Source organism: Glandiceps talaboti, chromosome 21 (genome assembly GCF_964340395.1).
Source record: "Glandiceps talaboti chromosome 21, keGlaTala1.1, whole genome shotgun sequence".
NCBI classification, from domain to species: Eukaryota; Metazoa; Hemichordata; class Enteropneusta; family Spengelidae; genus Glandiceps; species Glandiceps talaboti.
In genome coordinates this window covers 13,521,019-13,544,998 of record NC_135569.1, presented here as the reverse complement: position 1 = coordinate 13,544,998, position 23,980 = coordinate 13,521,019, and the positions used below count along the sequence as shown (strand labels likewise).

Genomic DNA, 23,980 nt, shown 5'->3' with positions numbered 1-23,980 from the left:
ATTACCTTTAAAAATTCACCGACCATACAAGTAGTGACACCCCTGGGGAGGTGTACTCGGATAAATTTCATACCGTGGTGTACCACTCTGGTGAGGTCATAATAATGTGGTGCAGTTCCTTGGAATTTCTGTTCACCTGTACGGAGTTAATATACCCGAAGTGTTTTCCTTGTCTACAAATGGTGGATATTAATATTATAGATGACAATACAACGTATATCTGACACATACTCTTAAGTTCGGCCATGTCATGAAACTAACCGAAGATAAACACTGAATGAAAGAAAAGGAGTGCAACTAACTGTAAACATGAACAAACAAGTGACTATATTATCTTGTACTGTATATTAAGATTAAAGTGTCCTAAATTATTTACAAATAAATAAAGAAGTGTAAATAAACAACCTGTAATTCTATCCATTATGTCAACGATGTTGCTTACAACATATTGTTGTGACGTCACGGCTACTGATGAACACTGTTGTTGTAACCACAGGGAGCAGGACGAATAGTTAATTTTGTTCTCGCGATTTCCGGATTTCTAATATCATTTTCTTATTTTCTCTATAATTCAACTAAAGTTTTAAATATTGTCATCATAATTAACTATTGTTTCCTCTCACTGTTTTTTTTTTTCGATTTCCTTCCCTTAGCGGCCTTATCAGAGTTTATCTTTGCATTAATTAGTAGATTGCTAGTCCTAGAGCAAAGTCACGGGCTAACTGCCCAATTAACACATTGCGTAGTGAGTGTAAACATCTACTGATCCGACTAATGGAAGTCCGTAAAGCTGGTAAACTCTGATAAGACGGTGATAACAGGTAGGAAATAGGAAAAAAACAGTGAGAGGAAACAATATTTAAAACTTTATTAGAAATATTGAGAAAATAAGAAAATAATATTAGAAATCCGGAAAATCGCGAGAACAAAATTGAGTATTCGTCCTTTACCCTGTGGTGTAACCCTGCATTCCCATTAATCATTCAAGATTAATTATGTAGAAAATTTACTGAATGGGAATTCGTTATATAAATGTACAAATGTATAACTCTTAGAATGCAGATGTCTGTAAAGTGGCCATATGGATGAGGATTGGGTATTTATTTTTATTTTATAAAACAATTTTATAACGGCTTCCTACTTGAATAATCAATGTGAAACAATATTGACAAATCGGTGTTTGTAAATCTCAATACATTGCAAAAAGTTAAAAAATGTGTAAAAAAAAAATTATTGTTGTACGTACAATTTTTTTTTACACATTTATTAATGTTTTACAATTTATTGAGCTACAAACACAGACTTTGTCAATATTGTTTCGCATTCGTTTTTCAAGTAGGAAGCCATGATAAAATTGTTTTATGAATTAAAACTTCAAAATAAATACCCAATCCTCATTTATATGGCCACTGTGATAACTTACATATATTGAAAAAAAATACTAAAAAAGCATCTAAATTCATCTAATTTTATAATATGTATGAATGCAACTAAAAATATATATCTTTTTTTTTTCTGTCTGATCGCAACGTAACTTTAAATAATGCAAATAAATAAGGTTTCCTTTACGAAGCTTAAACTGCGAGATAGTTCGTGTCACTCCGCCCTCACCGGCCTAAGGGACTGACTTATGTGAGAGGGCGCCCCGTCGCGCCTTTTAGACTATGCTAAGAATGATATTTACAACAAATACAATCAAGGCTATAAGAAAGACAATGGAAGACATTAATTTACTAACCCCACCACCCCCCCCCCCTCCCTCCCTTAAAGAAAGGAGAGGGGCACTACATTACAGAAATTGCTGTGGACTTGATGAAATAGGTTTATTGTCGATTTAAAATCAAAATTCTGTAGTGTCGGACGTATCTTGGTCTTTAGCTTCATCGAAATCTCCTCCTTTCTCTTCGTCGTCTTTTTGTCCGGCATTAAGATAACCGGTCTCTCCTTTAGGACCACAACAGATATAGGCCAAGACGATAATGAGCAGTGCAATTGTCATGTACACGGCTAACATTTGGCCAAGGTCACGGAGAAGTTTTGCCATCTATTTGACACGAGATGAAGTGACACATAACAGGTATTAAAACAAATTAAAAGTGAATGAAATGAGGTATATTGCACAAAATATTCATATACACACGAGAACTACATACAAACACAAATAATATTTATTGATAAGAAATGTATTACTTTGTTACTTTTGCACTCCTTTCTAACATAAATACACACTCATGATGTATAAATTGAGACCGCCCCTCTCTTTCACTCTGTGACTGACTGACTGACTGACTGACTGACTGACTGACTGACTGACTGACTGACTAACTGATTAACTGTTTCACATACAGACAGACAGGAACGCACACATACATACACGCACGCACGCACATACATACATACATACATACATACATACATACATACATACATACATACATACATACATACATACAAACATACATACATACATACATACATACATACATACATACATACATACATACATACATACATACAAACATACACACATACACACATACATGCATGCAACATACATACATACATACATACATACATACATACATACATACATACATACATACACACATACATACATACATACATACATACATACATACATACATACATACACACATACATACATACATGCATGCAACATACATACATACATACATACATACATACATACATACATACATACATACATACATACATACATACATACATACATACATCAAACATATATACACACATACACACATACATACATACATGCATGCATGCAACATACATACATGTACATACATACATACATACATACATACATACATACATACATACATACATACATACATACATACATACATACATAGCAGTGAACTATATCAGCATTGTTATGTAACCTTATTTCATCTGAATCAAATCTAAAACATTAAAGATGTCAGGAATTGTATACATACTGTGTAATCAGGGACTTGAAACACTTCTGAGTAACCTAAAGTACTCATGTATACTTCAATGGACACAATGTTGTTCCTGTTGAATCAAATTTCAAAGAAAGTAAAAAAATACATTAGTAACGTAGCAATAGATACATACCAATAGATTTATCACACCATGACCCAACCCTAGCCGTCAGATGTGATCAGTGATTAGTTATTGTATATGCTTTCCTCTCTTCCTTCCTCCCCCTCCCCTCACCCACCCACCCACCCACCCATCCATCCATCCGTGCATGTATCCATCCATTCATTCATCAATAAATCAACAGACTCAATGTGACAAGATATGACATTTGTGTATAATGACTAAAACTAAAAACCTGGAAGTAGCACACACCTTTCAATCAATTCATTTGACATGGTCCAAGTGTTGTTCCGGGCTGCACGGATTGAGTTCACGAGAAGGGGTAGGTAGGTGGCAGACGGCCACGGAGTCTGCACTAGTGTGGTCTTGAATTGAGTTGAGCTGAAGAAGTGAAAATTAAATATGGTGAGATAATCAGTGTCAATGGACTAAATCATACTGTATTAGTCTTCCATATATTTATATTTGGTTCCAGTTGCGGGGGGGGGGGGAGCTCCATTGATTGAACTTGTACAATCCTTTCCAAAAGACACCCTAACTCCCGTTTCAAGAACATCAACATAGCAATAACAAACTAATAACTACAAACTAAATATCAGATTTCGATCATTTACCTGCAGGGTGGTGGGCAATCGCACATAACGATACCATTACGGAAGAGATACTCCATCAACTGCCGACAGAAATCTAGAGTAAAATTAAAACAATGGAACGAGGATGACATACTTGGCAGAGGTATCAAAATATAAATAATAAAAATCTAGAGTAAAAAAAAAAGGGTGGAACGAGGATAAAATAAAAAATACTGTTAAATTTATATAATAACTAGTAAATATCTAATCCTAGTTGAACAGATTTTAGACTATCTTTCAAGTCGTTGAGTCTGAAGTCAAAATTGTGGTGTACAAAATCAAAAGACCAAACAACAACAACAACAACAACAACAACAACAACAACAACAACAACAACAACAACAAAACCCCTAACACACACACGTGAATGCCCATCCGTGTGCTACAGAACGGTTTTTACATTTTCACGTTCAATATTAGAGCCTTTTTAAAGACGCACGCTCACAAGTGGAACATTTTCAGGAAGATTTTATGGGAATCCCCCCCCCCCCCGGTACATTGTTTTTTTTTATTTGCGTGTAAGTGGATAAAAGGGGACTTTTTCATGTCCGTCATATGAGCGGGACAAGAAGGTCACAGTGAACGTATACGTGGATTACATGACTCTACCAAGAAATTTGACACGTTCGATTTTCGCCGCAAGATGGCGTTGTCACGATAGCTTTCGGACTACCGTACCGTTGCACGCATTGCTGACAAGCTTCTCACCTTGGGTCGAATTATGTGGATCGCATCGTGTGGAATTCAAGTCACCCATAAGTGTATTGTCACAGCCACAGTGCTTGTCTACGTTGCTATGGAAACACTTCTTTTGACATTCCTGTGAAAGAAATGTTCATTGTGTTAAGTTGGATTGTGTTACTCATTTTTCATTAAGGAAACAGTTTTACTACGATTTTCTCCTTGAAAATATGTGACGTCACTTAAATGGATCAAGTTTATGTTCGTAGGTCATTAATTGAATATAAAGAACTCAAAGAATTGTGTAGCAAATTTCTTATTTTACATACAGGAATTGATTTGTAAACCAACTGACTAAAGGCAATTAATCAGACTATTTATGTATGGTGATGTTTACATTTCAAAATATTTAAGAGTAAAGTTTTTTAATCCAAATAACTAACCCTTTTCATCCACACACACTATAACTTAAAGATTTAAATCGCTCTGTGGTTATTACCAAGGCCTAAAAAAATTACGTGGTTCCGATTACGCTCAATTTTAGAATAGGTGGGGTAGGTAGATTTTATATTTTTTCATGTGCGAGTGTCTAATTCAGGTTTTCCATTGTTTTCCATATGGTCTCTGTGTTATTAGTTTCTTCTCATCAGATGTACAGCCATTAAAGATTGGAAGAACAGTTTTATATTGTCATTTGAAGTTGACGTCAGTTTCCGCATTACCTATTTCTCGCGAGACCACAGTTTTCGCAATTTTTATATTATTTTCTCGTACACGTAAAAGTAAGTTTAGGGTCAGCAGTGAAAAATTAGGTGGGGTTGGGTAACCGGAGCGACGTATTTGTATTTATAACAGACCTTTCAATTCTAGTCCATCTAAACAAATGTTTTTGCAAGCAAATATAGTGTGTGTCCTTACCATTTGTGAAGAATGCTCTGTAGAACATAGGCTGTACGGAGCAGCAAGACGATTAGTGATGACCTGAAATTAAAAATATTATATTTATATGATTTGACAAATTAATGTACTCTTATGAAACATAGCATGATGCAATGAACGTATATATATACCATACCACCCAACATGTATTGTCCATTAACAAGAGGATGTTCAGTGTTAGTGCAGCAAGAATCCGGAGTACCTGGGGAAAACATGCGGTGTTCCGGCGGTAGAGTCAAACTGAACGACACTGTTTTTACTTACAGCGTGGTAAATTTAATCGAACCCCGACCGCAGTGGTAAGAGGCAAGTGCCAACACACGCGCGCGCACACACACACACACACACACACACACACACACACACACTCCCCCCTCTCTCTCTCTCTCTCTCTCTCTCTCTCTCTCTCTCTCTCTCTCTCTCTCTCTCTCTCTCTCTCTCTCTCCCTCCCTCTCTCTATTCACTACTAGACTGCAACATTCTGTGTTATATATAATGTAGCTATCGCAGCTCGCTGTCAAATTGCAAATGTAATCATTACCTTGTTGGTGGATACCGATGTTAACATTCCGGGTGAAGCTGGGAATCCATCTATGTCAGGTTGGGCTACAACCTCTCGGTCGTGTACAATAACCTTATAACCACAATGTCCTCCAAAAATACCTAAAGCCTCTTCTTGTTCGGCAGACAGAATAAGTTTCAAACCTGAAAAAGTTGGACCGGCGTTTATTTTTAAAAGAATCAAGATCACAGATTAGTCAGTTTCAGTGTACTGTAGCTGTAGTACAAGGTTATAACTACTTCTAGTGTCAATAATTCGAATAAAAAAATTATATTTTTAAAAAAAATTGTGTTAAATTTTTTTAAACTTAAAAGAAAAATTTTAGATTTTAAAAAAATTAGAAAAAATTGTGTGTTTCTGATAACGCGACTGACCCTAGTTTAAATTGCCAATCCTAAACATGTTTTTAACATTCAAAAAGTAAGTGATGGGAATTCACTTTTATTTCCATGTAATCTTTTTCTTTTTTGCCGAAGTATCTCTGGTCAATTTTTTTTATACTCTCATTCAAGAGAAACCAGGTCTTTCCAGACTGTAAGTTGAAAAGTACAGTCTGCATACTGTGTTCGTGTTCTTCTCACACAACATTGTCTCCATTAATTACTGATTTTACTAATCGTAAGAAGTATTGCGACCAACGACGTGTATATTGTCTTAGTGTTTAAGAAATTTGTAAAAAAAAATTAAAAAAATTAAAAAAAAATAAAATTCCGACCTACCTACCCTATTTTCTGAAGTCATGTTATCATAAACAAACATTTCAAAAAATTTTGCTTTAGTATCTCTTATTCATGAACCCATCACAGTTTCTCAGATTCATGTCTTCGATAATCCTAACACGTTTAGTGACTTGTTAATATGGATTCAAATCTGATAAGTAGAGAACTCTGTGTCACGGTGCCTTATTCGCACATCCCGCTCTTTTCCCCTTTTCAGTTTTCTGTCGTACACAGGTCATAATGTTATCTAGTCTTGCGTTAGATTCAAGCAGACTACATGTAAATATCGAAGGGAATGAATACTTTCCAAGATAAATTTTAATAAAATATTGAAATTTTGACAGAGCAGAGTAAGATAAAGAATAACAAGTACGTCGTTTTGATAATCTTACAGCATAAAGTATATTAAAGGGGCACAAACTAGGTTTGTACATTTTGGGGAGTAATTTCTGCTGTGTATTTAAAAATTACTCGCAGTATTCTACTTACTGAAGATCACTGAAGCATACTTAAATCAATTGCAATTGGCTTTCCTCAAACCTGGTATTAAGGCTCGTAACTATCTGATGACGTAATTTATCATACGTGTAAAAAATGTCAAGGAAACGTCTGCTATGCAAGCAACTGTTCTAACAATGCCAGAAGACATTGTAATGTTATAGAAGACATTAACATTATATTAGGATTATTCTATTGTTTTGTGTAGTATTTTGACTTGAGTAAAAGCTTATTAATATAGCCTGTGCCGTGAGTACTAACATTTAAACTAACTAAATTGTGTTACATTTACGAAAATTATCCTCAAGTTCTTACCGTTGGATGTTCCAACATTTTCTAGGATCGCTTGTGTATTTTGTACGATGTTGAATGTTTTTACATGCAATACTACAATATAGATATATGAGTTATAACTATGAATTGCTTACCATGTTCTGGTCCAGGTCTTTTTGCTTTGAATTTTCGACTTGTATTCCCATTAAAGGTGAAACAGTTGCCGAATTGTTTATGTTGAGTGATGGTGAAATCCCTGGGAAGGAAAAGAAATCCAGTTAAAGCAGAAACTAGCCGCGAGATGTAATAGATAATTGACAAACTATGTATGACGCATGCGCATTACTTTCGACAGTTTCATTGTGCCTGACCGGATTATTATAACTAAGCACAATTTATAATTATGATTATAATACAAATGTAAATGATAAATACCACAAAAATTCTGACAGTAATTCAACAATATTTATATCAGTTCAAAACACCAAGAGGCACAAGGCTTACGTAAGACCAAAAGTAATAACATTGACCGGAAGTGCGGTAAAAGTGAGGTATCGAACTTCCGGCTGACATCATTTCTCTGGGCTTCCCGCTTGTATAGTGATACGCGCAATTGGCGTAGTACTGACCCTGGTTCACATCGTTCTCCGTTGTAATTGCACTGCAACAAGGCATCTTCCATCTTATACCCATAATTCCGTATCTCCATAGCATCTATGTCTAGGGCTTTCATTACGTCATCAAAAGTTGGTGAGTTGCTCGCCAACAACAAACGAATCAAAGATGGCGATTCTTCATTCGCTATTCTTGTTAGTATGCTCGGTTTGTACTTCTCTTGGAAGTCTTCAAAATGGCGTAATTTAGCACCGACGTTTTCATACGATTGAGTCCAGTTCATATCAAAATGATCAATCGGAGTATTTTCACCTGTTTATGTTTGTTGTTAGAGTAAATACAAATTTAGCATTTGATTAATATTTCAATGTGTGAAAAAGTATGAATTTGTAATTTAGTGTTTTCAGCTCTTAGTGGTAGTAAGTGTTTTTCAAGAATTGAACGAAACGTCAAAAACAACTACTGTCAACATAGCATGACTTTGAAGTGTCGATTTACAGAAGTAATTACACGGTTCAGTGAAAATCATCACAAGGTAAATTGGATTTTATATTACCATTCCATGGGCCAACCTTTTCATAATATACATAATTATATGGCATGGCACCCCTTGTGTGACTTTGACCAAGTTGTGAGGAGTTTCTATATTAGAGCAACACTGATAAAGAAACATTCAGTATTCACTGTGACAAACATCGGTTATATCTCCTGAAATCTTGATAAAGGCAGATTTAGTTATTGATGTCACCTGTCGTGACTGGTTTATCCGGGAAACTTCAAATTAGTTCTGGAATTACTGCCTACTTGTGTTGAATTACTTGTGAGTTTACAGGGTTCACAGGTATAGCAAATAGCTACATGACCCGTTAAAGTGGTAATATGGATTATTATTTTATTTTATCATTTTTTATGGAGTTTTGTTGGATGAAAAATGGGTATCTATTTTGGTTCCTCAAAGAAAATGAATATTTATTTTCATTTACCCAGCTTGTTGAAAATTCAAATTTCCTGTACGTACCTTAACAAACTTTTTACAACGTTAAAAATTGTTTGCCAACTTCTAAGTTACAAACACTGTCTTGGTCTATGTTGTTTCACGTTATTTATTTTTTACAAATAGGAAAACACTAAATTTTGTTTTATAATTAAAAACCTACAATAGATACCCATTTCTCAGCCATATTATTGCTACAAGGTGCATGCTAGCAATTTTGAATTGGTATAACTCACCATTTACAATTTTGTAATTACATCCATTCTCATCAGATCCATCTCTGCAATGGTTGATTCTATCACATTTGAACTTTAATGGCACGCACTCAGGTCTGTCTGTCTTGTTTTCGCATTGGAAAGTATTTTCTCCCCCTGTGCAATCTGGAATAGACGTGTAAAGAAATGAAGAAGTGAACAACAAACATACACACCCAAACAACATGGAAGTCGCAAAGGGAACAAAACGAGAACACTATAGAGATCACAGGTCACGAGAACACTTCACGGATGCTTACATTTTTGGGATGAACATGTTGACAATAGATATTTCATAAAAAGATTACATATTTTTTTAAGTTGACCAGATATCAATTGTTTTATTTGAAGGTATTATTTTAAGCATTCAGGAATTATAAACACTTACATTCTGCTATATTGCATATCTGACTGTCGTGAAAGCATGGGTGCCTATATGGCAGGGACTTACGCCGGACAATGATTGAGGAACAGCTTTGAACTCGTTTTTTTAAAAACAAGAAATGACTCTCCAGAACCCATTCATTTCCTTCTAAGACATTCCCCTTTCTTTAAGCGCTCCATTTCGCATGACCTTGTTGAAAACGGAGACTTGTAACTTTACATGTGTACATTTGGAAAATGCAGCCTTATTTTCTTCTTTGTTGTACATTTGTATAAACAATTCCCTACAAATCATCCTCACGTGACTTTAAATTATTGTCTTTTGCTAAGTCCCGGATGACACACACGTACTTGCGATGTCTTAGTAATACATGTAGTATGTGCAGACACCCTATGGAATTTAAAAATGTAGACGTGCCTTTGCTCTGTGTGTATTTGTAGTTGTTGCATTAATACATGATCTTGTTCCCGAAGTACAGATATAATTAAACAAAATAAAGGCAGTCCCTTCCATCCTAGACGTTGGACAGATATTCTTTCTACAGCATCTGTGTTTCCATTTCTATAGACGGGGTAGCTTTTACACATACATGTATACCTAATAATGTCATTACCCACATAATAATGTAACGTTATATATGAAAATGTATGTATGTATGTATGTATGTATGTATGTATGTATGTATGTATGTATGTATGTATGTATGGATGGATGGATGGATGGATGCATGTATGTCTGTCTGTATATCTGTTTGCCTGTCCATCCGCCCATATCCCTCCTTCCCTCCCTCCTTCTAGCCCCCACCCTCCTCCCTCCATTCATCCATCCATCCATATATCCATCCATGCACCCATCCATCCGCCCTCCCCTCTCTTCCTCCCTCCCTCCTTCTAGCCCTCCACCCACCCACCCTCCCTCCATGCACCCATTTCTCCATGCATGCATCCACCTTCCCTTCCTCCCTCCCTCCTCCCCCACTTGATTAGATTACATAATACCTGTAGGATAAACACAGCCATCTTCATCACTGAAATCTCCACAGTTGTCAATATAATCACACTGTAGCTTGTCTGGAATACATTTGGAGTTGTTACATTTGAAAAATCCATCGTTTTCAACAGAGCAAGACATGTCATTCCTCACCAGTCCTGTAAATAATACATGTAGACGTTGACACATTGGAGTAGTAAGTTATAAAGAACATGCATTGCTATACACCGTTAAAGTTCGATGACCTATGCTGAGTACTAATACTTTCAATATGATGGCCAAGCCTTGGACATTATATTTGTACCAGCTTAATCTTGCATAAGTGCAGAATAATTACCATATTTCCGTTTGATGATTAGGCACAAAATGGCGGTCATTATAGAGCTCTCTTGTCGAGCCACACGACATAACAAATTGGAAAATAATGGCTTGAATATTAATAGAGGAAGCTAATTTTCATATCATGAGAAATGATCATTGGGTACGACGAATTACTCGGCAGTTCATATTTCTATTCTACCAGTCTGATCGCAGGGTACCGGTGATGATTACTTAATATGGGAAATTACTCCGAGGCTTAGTTAGCCAAGCATATTTCTAACATATCATAACCTGCCTTGTTCAACTTCTTGACCTATCTTTTAGTAACTACACAAGACATAACTACAGAAAGTACGAGGTTGTCAAATATATGTCGAGTGCTCTCCGTGCATCGAATCTCGCGAGATCTCTCTTTGCGAGATGATGATACAACCGGTAGCATAAGGATTAGGCAAATATCAAATTATGGGTAGTGTAAAAATCTCAAAATTACACATTTTAAGTTTCGATGTAAATTGTTAACCAATCATGTAATTTTTTTCTCTGAAAAAATTAAACTGCATGGGAAGTGTTCAAAATACAACGTTTCTGTTAAATACATGACATGCGCAAGTATTGCGCTCTCGGGGTATTCAGGGACATTTCACATACAGTCCGTTGCAATTAACCGTTGATACAACCACCGAAACCAATTAAAAAATGCACGTTCTATACTATGATACTAAAATCGGAATTTACTGCTACATTTTGCCTAATCTGAAATAAACTATCAATACATACTGCATGTCGACACGCGGGCGCCGATGTTTTGACGTTTGAATGTGATGTCTGCATGGTGGCACATTAGTTTCTTTCATTTAGGACAAAATGGCGCAAAAAAGAGTATTCATTACTTGCTATCTTAATGTATAGCATATGCAGTTTCTTATTTGTTGCTGTATGTTGTATCAAACAGAGCTGATGATCGGTAACTTGAAATGGGATGTATGTATTATAAACGAAAAGTAATAGCAAAATTCGCAAGACCTCAAAATTTTCAGATTTCAACTATCTCTCAGTGCGTTAACCATTTTGTATTAAAATAGGCTACAAACCCACCTTTGTTTGAATTCTTGCAATTGGTCTCGTCTTCTCCATTCCTACATTCCACAATTCCATTACATCTCATGTACCATTTGACACACTCCGAGCTCCCGCCATTTTCGTTGCAGACGAAATCTCCCTCAAAACACGGTCCTGAAATATCATGTGAGAGTGATATCGCTTATAGCAAGCAAATTGAGCTATTGATCGCATCACAGTGACGGCATGCTTTTGGAAGGCACACATATTTAATTTTGTTTAGTACTAAAGAATAGAAGCCTTAGAGATTCAATTCAGGTAAAAACGTAGTTTTTCGGTACATCCACAACTTGTGACAAGTTAATGCATACGAACCCCTCTTCAATTATCGCATATTATCTTTACGACATCACATAAGCTTTGTATCTTTACGACGTTACATCATCTTGAAGTCACTCTTTTACCGCATATACTCACCCTCATACGGCATTAAATTTGACAACGCTCCTGGGATATCCAATAGCAGCAGGTCGCTGTACTGGCTTGTCTCGATGTCCGACTTCCTCAGTTTGTTAACGTTGCATAAAGTGACAGCTGGGAAGAGCATGGACTCTGTAGTTATTTCGAGTTTGTTAACTTCTTGTGTCGTACGGTAGGAAAGATAAACCGCAACATATTGTATAATATTTACAGAATACACAACTGCAACAATGATTAGAAACACCGACCATAACGCTCGGAATATCTTGTGGTGACGACTGAATTCACTCTCTTTTATCATCATCGTGTCAAATATACAATGCAGACTGAGTCTTGCTTTACCCTAAAACAGATAAAAATGCAAAAATCACAATATAAGGCCAAAAAAATAGTTTTCTCACTTCCTAACCTAAACTTTTTAATAACCATGATATTGGAGGAAAACAAATAAAATTGCGAAAATTGTGAAGTCTCGCGAGAAAATTGTGGATGCGGAAACTGACATCAACTTAAAAAGACAATATAAAACTATTCTTCCAATCTATAATGGCTGTACATCTACTGGGATGAAACCAATAATACAGAGACCATATAGAAAACAACGCAAAACATAACTACCTGAACTAGACACTCACACATGAAAAAGAAATAACCTACCTACCCCTACCTATTCTAAAATTGAGCGTAATCGGAACCACACATTTTTCTTAGACCTAAGCAGTTTTCCAAAGTCAGTCTTGGTGAAGTAGGTAAGCAATAGAGACAAGATAAAATACCACAGTATACTGAGACAAGGCCATGCCATCATAGAGGGAATTATTCTTCCATCACGATCCAATATGTAATGACACCCCTCCCCCATCCATCCACCGACGCCCCCCCCACGAAGAAACTGACCCGTCCCTAACCATTGAACTTATAACCTTTACTCTAAGCTCTAAGCTTTACAATAGGAAGATTTTCTGAGGGCAGACAAGTCAAGGAAAATAATAAATATCTGCCAACATTAGGGTGCAGATTTTGTAGATGGTACAGTCCCTAAAAATAAGTTACTAGTATATCGGCGATATTTCGAGTTAAAGGGGTTAAAACTGTTTATACATAATTTCTGCGGCATATTTAAATTGTACTTGCATTAGTTTAATTACTAAAACATTATACTTAACCATCACTTTAAATTGACTAAACTCAAAACTTGGTATTAAGGTATAACTTATACAAGATCCGATGACGTAATTTATCATACGTCTACAAAATGTGGAGGACATCCCTACCATGCAATCAACTATTCTAAAAATGCCAGAAAAGAAATTTAATGTCATAGAGGACATATACTTCCACATTAAAATTATACTAGAGGTTTTATGCAAGTTTCAATTTTTAAAAAATTGCTTATAAACTCATAGCTTGTGCCATGTTACATGTAATACTGCAAATGAATTCATAGTCATGCCAACATTGATTAATAACCTACGAGATCCTGTGCTTCGTGTGTGTGTAATCGTTACTTTGTGTCCTTCGTATTTAAATACCGATAAATTACCCAATCATGCGTTAAAGGTCAAAAGCCACGTGATGAAACATTCACGCAAGTCATGATGTAATACAACCATGGTATATAACATTGCTGACACCAGACTCCGAGTCTCACACCCCTCAATAAATTATCTGTTTTACATTTTAATTTGATCTATCAACTAGCCCAATTCCCTTTTAAAGTATGCTGCATCGTTGTAACGTAAACCACCGGCCGCTTTACGGCACCAGTCCCAAAAAAGTGCTCGCCAGACGCTCCATATTTCGTTGTGTTAGTAGAAATATGGACATATGCTATGGCTGGCGAGAATGGTATGGGCTCATTCGAACTGGCCCACTAGGACAAGCCGTCTGGGACGAGGCAAATCAGAAACAGACAAATTTAATAGCGAAGCCAGGAGGGGTGACGAGAGAGAGAGAGAGAGAGAGAGAGAGAGAGAGAGAGAGAGAGAGAGAGAGAGAGAGAGAGAGAGAGAGAGAGAGAGAGAGACTAAATAGGAAACCTTATACTAGTTTTATTTACCATTTCAATCATATTTATATTCATAATGCAAAAGTAATGGCAGTGTAAAATTTAAATATCTATGTTGTACATATTTAACATCTACGACCCCAAGGTCTGAAAATTCATTAAATTGTAAATTTTCATGCATCATCTCACTTAATTCCCGCCAAAATGTCTCTACAGAAATATCGGAATACCCGACAGCCGTAGTTGAATATTTATAGAGGTCTAGTTAGTAAAAGAATTTAAAAATGAACATGGTGACTGAAATAACCTTCAAATATAAAAAATATCGTTTATTCATTTATTTTATATAAATATTTATTTATTCATTTTTATGAATCTAGTCTCTCACGTTGTTGACAAAGTACATTCAGCGAAAGGTGTTTAGGAAAGGGTGGGGTATCTTTGCATTGTTGAAGCGAATGATGTGTTTGGGAATTACCAAATTTATTTTTCAAGTCACTTCGCATGTAGACGAGTCTAAATTTTGCTTTTTGATAATTCTTTGGGGGGGGGGGGGGTTCTTTCTACTCTGTTACTATCAATGCATAAAATAAACATTACTTGGTTGGTTGTACAATATCATGTAAACATTTAGGTATTCTTGACTCACGATATCTTTACTAAAGCCGTACAAAGAGGACATATGGATGAGGATTCAATGGGTATTAATTTTTTATTTTGATTTAAAAAAAAATAATCATGGCGTCCTACTTGGAAAATCAATGTGAAACAACGCTGACAAAGTTATTGTTTGTAAATCAATACACTGCAAAAGTTAAAAAAAAATATGTAAAAGGTGTGTTAATGTTTGCACATATTAACAAAGATTTTACACATTTAGCAATCTTTAATTTATTGAGTTACAAACAAGGACTTGGCATATGTTGTTTCACATTGATTTTTCAATTAGGAAGCCATGATAAAATTGTTTTATAAATTAAAAATCGAAAATAAATACCCAATCCTCATCCATATGGCCACTTTCAAGGATACGTGTTTTTGAGGAATTCGCCCTTTTTTGATATGTGATTTCACCTTATTTCCTTCTGTTGGCAATCTAATATTTCATTTTCCGGATATTTTCAAGTGTAAATACTTTGCATATGATATCCGAAATGCATTCTTATTTTCGTGAGATATAATTATATTAAAATATTGTTGGAACTTGGAACTTTAGGCCGGCTGTGTGTTGGTTGTCTGAGTTGTAACGTGTATACAGTCCGTGGTTATGTTACCAATGATCTGTATGTGACATGATATGCAATATTATGTACATCACTATCGAATGACTAAGCTAACTGACAAAAGTGTAATTCATACGTCATCTCATTGTCCTGACAAATTGACATGGCTAGGTATCAAGTACGACGAGTAGACAGGCTAATTTAATACACCGAGTGTGCTACAGACCATACAAATGAGAAACTGTTATTAGATATTATTCCCCAATATTTTTCTTCGTTCAGCCAAGGAAAATATGAATGACCTAAGGGGGATTTGTCTAGCGACTCGTAGTGACAACCCTTCGGTCACGAATATTTTCCGGCTGAATCAAGACAAATATTTGGGGAATAATATAATTATACCATTGCCAGTAAATAATTTTAAAAATTAGGCAAGTAATGGCAATTTTGACCCGTATTTCGAACACAGCAGAATCAATATAGACACGCGTTGCGTTGTCATGACATAGAAGCGCATTGTCGTGACGTAGACACGCGTTGTGGTGACGTAAACACGCGTTGTCGTGACGTAGACACGCGTTGTCGTGACGTAGACACGCGTTGTGGTGACGTAGAACGACCACAATATAAATTCCATATTTTTTTTATGAACTTGGCTCGTGCAGGTTATAATGATCGTTATGGACGGTGTAAACCATAGATCTAGACCCTACATGGGCTGTGTGTAAACATATTCACTAACCAGACCTTTAAAGGCCAGTGTTTCAATCCAAGGTTCTCACATTAGTGTCAGGTAATCAATGGCACCTTATATTACGGATTACATAGGATTATTCATTTGTCGAGGACCAACCTATATCTCTGCTAAACAACTGTTTTCACACCTAAATTTTAATCCTAATCCAAACCAGATCTTTAATCCGCTTTTATATCAATAAGCTATAGATAATGCAACACTGTGACTGTTTTGTGTTTATCGTGCGCGCGCGACGAAGATGATGACTGATTATGGCTGCACCGGCGATGACCTTATGCTGGCCCACTGGAATGTAGCCTAGCTGCTAGACCTCGGGCTGTCTTCTGATATGAGGGTCGGGCTATCCGACGCCCTCACCAGTGACCTTCGGTCGCCTTCAAAGAGAGCAGAATAGCCCGAGGGGGGTCGAGCAGCAAGACTAACTGGAACCCTACAGTGCGTTGGTTAGGAGCGCGCATCTTATTGCCGAATCGTGCTAGACAGTGTAAACTAAAAATTCTCAAGATGTCTCTGGCTGTGTACTGTACTTGACTGTACACCTGTCACGCAAAAATTGACATTGCAATTGATATTTCTTAAAATCTAATTCACATTGCTACATTTTATCGTCTCAAACGACAAAAATTGAATCAAAATTTTACATTTTAATTCACTGCAAAAAGTATACTTATTATATAATGAGTATAACAATGTTGGTACAGATTTTGTCACTCCAGACGATGAATTGTCGCAATTTTAGTAAAATTCTTGTGGATGCAGACGACATTTTGTTACTACACAACTGGTTCCCATTATAGAAATGTATGCAAGCATCTCTGCAGTCAAATAACTGCATACATTACTCAAACCTCTCTCTCTGTATCTATTTCGTATGATTCACACAACGGGGTCAAATAGTTCAAATGAAACATTAGAGAGGTCACACTTCACTGACGAGACTAACAGATCGGTACTACATGTAATATGAATGCACGCTTGGTCAGACTTGGATGTATCTGGCTCAACATAGGCTTACTGGCTCGACTATATTCTGGCAATCTGAAGCCTATGTGCGTTAGTTACATTTCCACTTACAGGCCCGCATCAGATTCGGATTAAATTTTAGGTGTAAAAAAACAGTTGTCTGGCACAGATATAGAAAAGAATAACTCCGTATCTAATTCTCGTGGTTCTATATTAACTACATGCAGTAACCTAGTCCATCTTGCATACGGAGTAAGTCGTCAAACGAGTGTGCCGTCTGCAAGCAGGACTAGCAAAAACCCAGGATTGAATCCCGGGCCATAAAGTTCACATTGAAGCCTACCTTGATCCTTTGATTGGGTAAATGACGATATTGCTGCAAAATGCAACACGCTATTCACCGCCATCTAGATAGTTGTTTACGGTTAGGGATCAGACACACATTACATGGGGAGGGGACCAGAGCTTTTCAGGTCAGAGCGTGAAAAAGATTGACCCTCCCCACACAACTTTGCACAAAAATACTGACCCCTCCACCTCCTCTTGTATTGGGATATATCATTATATGTGATCAAAAACGTTATTGCACAACAAATAATGCCCCTCCCCCAAAAAACAACAACACTTTCATGAAAAAAATGTTGACCCACAACTTGAGAAAACAAAAAACACCGGCCCTCTCCCATGTAGTTTGTGCCAAGTCCCTTAAATAGGTCTCATTCAAAAGTTGAACGACTTTCATACAGTTAATTTCGGGTCATAGTTCACGTTATCATGACAACCACATTTTTAGGCCAAAACGTACGAATGTACGCTAGGACAAATATTTCAGTGTCTGTGATATCTCCTTTACGTCAGCACAAGGAGAAGATCATCGTTAATTGTCTTAATGAGGCAATTTTTTTTTAAATAATGAAAATCGATCTTTAGACGTGCTAAATAACTCTATTGTCTGTTTGAACAACAACTGGCATTGACCGGTGTAAATTTTCTTAACAGTGTTCTTGATAAGCTGTTAAGTACCTCAATAGTAACAAAATAATGTCTTCCGAGGCAACGTCAAACATTGTAATTACGTGATCCATGTACACTAAAACGAGAAGACTTGCGTGGATTGAATATCGAACTGTGCATGTCGCAACGCAAAGATAGCGGTATGAACAAACAGACAGGAAGACATATATACATGTTCTCAGCTCCGGGCGTATTGACATATGTATGTGAAGTTATATAAGTGTATCGCACGCCGTTCTAATTGACGAGTACACGGTAGACTCACTATTCTTCTAGAACAAACAGTGTAATTATGTATCTAAACACTCACCTCAGTTGTCACTGTAAATGCACGTTGACAGACGTGGACATATCTTCTAACAAACAACAACGTCCCTAGCTAGGTACACGATGTCTTCGGTCGACGTCAACAGTATTTCTATGACGCCAGCGTCTGTTGTCGAGTTGTGACTGCAAAGCACGGTCACTCTCTTCGTATGCAAATTGCAAGCTGATTCAGAAAATCACTCATTGTACGTTATGCCCAATTTAGTTCAGCGCTGACCACGCCTTCTATTACTGGTCCGAGCCCTGCTGGTAGTGTAACAGGGCAGTGCAGTGCAGTGCAGCATACATGTGCAGACTACCAAATGTAAACGTTGTATGTTTGCTCAAATAGTGTTGTGTTTAGTGTTTATAAATGTATTTTGGTCTAATAACTATGCACATCATACCAGTAGGTTTTCTACAAACATTCATATGTAAGTATTTGCAAAGGAGGGAACTGACTTTCAAGCAGGCCCATACAATATCAAAATATTCGCAATCTGAACGTAATACGCCATTGTAGCAGCTGCTGAATTTAATATGCTACAAGTGACTTTGAACTTAGAAGTCCAGACAACGCCTCATAAGCAACGCATATATGATCAGTGTCGCAATTTTTGCAGACCTCCGGACTCGACGAAACCAAAACACTCAACAAGACCCCACGGCTAATTCTTTGTGTGGATACACTGTAAGACCCTTCCTATGAATCGAACACAGTAGGCTATAAGGTTTAAAGAGTAGAATTAGTGTTTTGTTTACCTGAAGTACAAAAGTATACCACTTGACGTAATCACCAAACAGCAATCATGGGTGTAAATTATTAGCACAAGTGTATTTTTGTTACGTCGTTGTTAAATTATAAAAACTGCAAAGTACATTAGTGCCACTTAAGGTCAACCCCAAGACAATACCGTCAGAATGGTTAATTCAAAACCTTCAGGTTTGGCAATCGTTCAAAAACCTTACTGACGTCACGACATGGTCACTGGGGTGAAAGAACACACCTCTTTGTATATCAACAAGTCGATCAACCATTTAGGTAACTTCCCTAGACATAGAATATACCCTTTAGAGCATTAACTTCTCTTTTCATTGGCAGTCCTTGAGGTACATGTACTATAGTAAATAGAATATTCTACTACAGTTACTGAATTACTGAAGTTAGTCAGTCTCTCTCTCTCTCTCTCTCTCTCTCTCTCTCTCTCTCTCTCTCTCTCTCTCTCTCTCTCTCTCTCTCTCTCTCAGACAGACATACAGACAGACATACAGTTGAAGTTAAAGTACTAATTTTCCGTACACTTTCTATCAACGATGCATAGTGTGCAAACCTACATTTCCATAGCAACAATTAAGTTTACTACATTACTCAGTACACAATTATTACATTTTATACTTACACTTACATATTTGATAAAGTAGTTCGTCTTGACCTCTACACTCACATGACATACATTGCTTTGCTTTGCTTTAAAATGACCCTGCTCTGACATAAACATGCAGTGATGGAGTGGAAAGTAATTACTCTTGCAATTTGAAATCAATAGTGACATCGAGTGTCAGAGTTGATTAATGGATTTATTGACATTATTCGTGTCGACCTATCTTGACAGACTTTATCTCCAATATCACTGTCATGCTTACATAATTCTTAACACTGAAGAGTTATGGTAGGTTGGTAATATTTACTAAGAGAGAGAGAGAGAGAGAGAGAGAGAGAGAGAGAGAGAGAGAGAGAGAGAGAGAGAGAGAGAGAGAGAGAGAGAGAGAGAGAGAGAGAGAGAGAGTGAGTGAGTGAGTGAGTGAGTGAGTGAGTGAGTGAGTGAGTGAGGAAGAGAGTGAGAGAGAGATGGACAGATAAATAGATAGACAGACAGACAGACAGACAGACAGACAGAAACAGAGACATACATACATACATACATACATACATACATACATACATACATACATACATACATACACAGACAGACAGACAGACAGACAGACAGACAGACAGACAGACAGACAAATGCTGTGTAACAACAAAAGGAATAGTAACTGACTCATATCATGAATATTAATCATATGATCCCTTCATAAAAGCCTTAAGGACGAATTTCACACTCTACATTCATAATCTCTTTACTGTTTTACGAGACAGATTTTCTAATGTTTCATCGGTGGTGGTGTACTGCTGTTTGGTCGAACATGAACATTCAGTCAAAGGTTACGAACTATCAACCTACTTCTCGGAATATCTCATGTAAAGCAACAACTGCGCAAGTGCAGTACTCTGTGGCAACAACAGACCAGACTAAACACAAAGTGAAAATGAACAAAATATACGTATTTGCTAAGCTCGAGACTTTCAGAAAGGCCAGAAATGATGTTCTGAAACAACTTGGAGATGTTTTTAAACAGTGCAAAGATGTAACAGTAGCTGACTACGAAGATTACAACGCTAAAGATGTCGCCGACGCTAAAACAGTTACCGTGGTAGCAGTTTTGGATAAAAGGCAAACAAGATGTCTTATCACGCCGTCTAGACGAGACGCTAATATTGACCACTGGGACGACTTCAAGGAATTCTACACGAAGACAAAACCACACGGTAATAATGTGTGATGTTATATTCAACTATATTGAAGTAAAAATCTGTAGGTCTCTGTTTAGCTCTAGGTTGTCAGTCGGCACTTCAACGCGGAAGTTACCGTCTCTGTGTGTATGAATATATACATGTAACTTGCTTGAATCACAGATTATATCATTATCAAGAAAATTGTGGTTTTATACATAGCCAATTAATATAGCGTTTTGTGAGATATCTTGAACTAAATTGTGATAATGAAATCCGTCAATTTCGAACAAATACCAATATGCTTTGACAAAACAGCCATTTGTAAGACTTTGTCTTGTTATTCGTGGAGAAAGAATTTATCTCTCTCTCTCTCTCTCTCTCTCTCTCTCTCTCTCTCTCTCAGGTTCTATACTGGTAGTCATATATGGAGATGAGTTGTCTGGCACAGGAGTCGTTGATGACAGTTGGTCGAAGATCTGGCGGTTTAATGACCAAAATGCCTACGAACTCACACTCAAGGATCGCTGTTTTAGTTTGCCTGCAGAGGGGCAGCTGACTGACGCACAAAAAGAAACACTAAAAAACTACATCGATGAAATTGAAAAATACCCACTTCCAACAAAAGCTCCTAAACTAAAGGTCCTCTCTTACGGGGGAAAGCAAGGTGAACTCCTCACAAAATATCTAACACAACATCGGCTGTGCATCTGTAAACCAACACAGGGAAAACATGACCTGTCGAGGGAAATATTTGAAAACATTTTTCCGAAAGAAATTTCTGGAAAAGAAAGCCCCCGTGCTGATCTTTGGTTTACAAAGGACAGTGACTTGTTAAAAGTATGTGGGGATGTAACCGTGTTAGATGCAATAGGCCAATTTATTTCCAATGTTGACAATCCAGTGACAAATTGCGAAAAACTTAAGAAACCATCCCAACGACGCATCGTGGTATTCTGCCATTGCTTGGAATGCTTCACAAATATCATGGAGTTATCGGACAAAGATATCTACAAAGAAATCAAAAAGGAACTGAGTAAGTATGACTCTGTTGTCTATGAATGTTCTCAGTCATCCAGGTATGAAGTTAATAATGAAGTAATTATAATCTATCCGACTTGACTTGCTGTTCTTGCTACGTCATAACTTGGCAGGCGCATACAACACTGTGATCAGTAAAATTCCTCGACGGTTTTCATCATCACATGACAATCCTACTCTGTCATGTAACACAAACCATCTGTCATCAGATCATCATTCGGCCTGACGAAGCTTCCAGGATAGGACGTGAAACTGTTGCCATTCCAACAGTTAGTCCAGTAGGATAGATTCTAATTACTTCGTTACATATGACGCTGTTATTATGATATCATGGACACATGGAACGAACGTTAGAATGTCTAAAGTTTTTTTTTTTTTAAATTGATTCAAGGAGAATTTTCAGTTTTGGTTCTCACGAATGTCACAGATGTCCCTGTAAGGGAGGGAGAGACTTTGCGTGCATGTATTCCTGTGTGTGTTAATTCTATATATGCAATTTCAAAGCAGTATATTTTCAGAATTTTACCTATGCATTACCACTTTGCGTAATTTGTGATTTTAATGAAGTCTTCTATGTTTAGTGTGTTTTATCATGATTTTATCTCGTATTGTATTGTATTGTATTGTATTGTATTGTATTGTATTGTATTGTGTTGTGTTGTGTTGTGTTGTGTTGTGTTGTGTTGTGTTGTGTTGTATTGTATTGTTAGTTGTTTTGACGTTTTTAACAAGACCAACGCATAGGCCTAATCTTTCTCGAAATTCGTTTGGTTAAAGTTATTTAATCTAATTCAATCTAATCTAATCTAATCTAATCTAATCTAATCTAATCTAATCTCTAATATACTCTAACCCAACGCAATCCAATCCAATCTCTAATCTAAGCCAACCCAATATCTCTAATGTAATGTAATGTAATGCAATGCAATGCAATGTAATGTAATGTAATGTAATCCATCTAATCTAATCTAATCTAATCTAATCTAATCTAATCTAATATAATGTGTGTTTAATACGTCATAGGTATTTTTTACGTCAGAATAAAACTAAACACTCTAAATATGGATTTCTCAGACTACGACAAAATAACAACTGTTCCAGTAAACATAGTAAAGCCCTCAAATATTAATAGTGTAGAACTTCATTTTTGTTGTATTTTAGTGAAAGCTTGTTATTTCAGCTTCATATTTGATACCCTCTGGACGTTCTTATGATATATAGATATGTCCTGGTAATCTTACCAACGTATCGTTCTTTGGCCAGAAATGCCCGTTTTTGATATTGATACAACACATCAGCAAAGTGTGCTAATTTAAAAAAAGAAATCGAATATAAATTCCATGTGATTGCATTGCAGAGAAGTTTAACGTCGCGCCATTAGAGAAGCGACTGTTCCCAATCATTCCAAGAGATGTATTACCCAAAGAAGGTGAAGATAGTGACCCTGTTAGAAAAGCAATCAAGAATGCGATAGACACGTTTGTTGGTGGTGAACAAGAGCTAAATGACATTACATTGGAGGAATTAGCCGATCTGTATGTCTTCTATTTATGTACACCAAGTAAGTTAATCCCCGCGGGATGGGGTGGGGTGGGGTG

The 23,980-nt window shown here is 36.7% G+C and overlaps 2 protein-coding genes across 3 annotated transcripts in view; one reads left to right on the top strand and one right to left on the bottom strand.

Annotated features, from left to right (window-relative positions):
• Positions 1 to 1,754: 1,754 nt before the first annotated feature.
• LOC144451448 (degenerin-like protein unc-105) lies at positions 1,755 to 18,922 on the bottom strand. Its single transcript, XM_078142287.1, has 14 exons — positions 18,789 to 18,922; positions 12,511 to 12,856; positions 12,070 to 12,207; positions 10,659 to 10,808; positions 9,258 to 9,401; positions 8,042 to 8,339; positions 7,568 to 7,668; positions 5,902 to 6,065; positions 5,340 to 5,402; positions 4,449 to 4,560; positions 3,723 to 3,795; positions 3,361 to 3,489; positions 2,982 to 3,057; positions 1,755 to 2,044 (listed from the first exon to the last, which is right to left on the bottom strand). The coding sequence occupies exons 2-14, from the start codon at positions 12,815 to 12,817 to the stop codon at positions 1,841 to 1,843; spliced, it is 1,959 nt and encodes a 652-aa protein (XP_077998413.1). The 5' UTR covers positions 12,818 to 12,856; positions 18,789 to 18,922; the 3' UTR covers positions 1,755 to 1,840.
• A 1,163-nt stretch (positions 18,923 to 20,085) lies between these two features.
• LOC144451596 (uncharacterized) overlaps positions 20,086 to 23,980 on the top strand; it is a 5,458-nt gene continuing 1,563 nt past the window's right edge. The window contains exons 1-4 of one of the 2 annotated variants that reach the window (XM_078142484.1): positions 20,086 to 20,454; positions 20,928 to 21,377; positions 21,748 to 22,377; positions 23,740 to 23,943. In XM_078142484.1, the coding sequence (XP_077998610.1) occupies positions 20,936 to 21,377; positions 21,748 to 22,377; positions 23,740 to 23,943 (1,276 nt within the window). In that variant the 5' untranslated portion in view covers positions 20,086 to 20,454; positions 20,928 to 20,935. Of the gene's footprint in view, positions 20,459 to 20,927; positions 21,378 to 21,747; positions 22,378 to 23,739; positions 23,944 to 23,980 lie in introns of both variants that reach the window. The other variant, XM_078142483.1, reaches the window with a different exon arrangement.

What these genes read in the sequence shown, in the direction of transcription:
- LOC144451448 (XM_078142287.1), bottom strand. Translation starts at nt 12,817, where the DNA reads ATGATGATAAAAGAGAGTGAATTCAGTCGTCACCACAAGATATTCCGA. An exon ending in TAATTACAAAATTGTAAATG is followed by an intron (nt 8,340 to 9,257) that starts GTGAGTTATACC and finishes AAACATAAACAG; the next exon opens with GTGAAAATACTCCGATTGAT. An exon ending in GATTGCCCACCACCCTGCAG is followed by an intron (nt 3,490 to 3,722) that starts GTAAATGATCGA and finishes TCACTTCTTCAG; the next exon opens with CTCAACTCAATTCAAGACCA.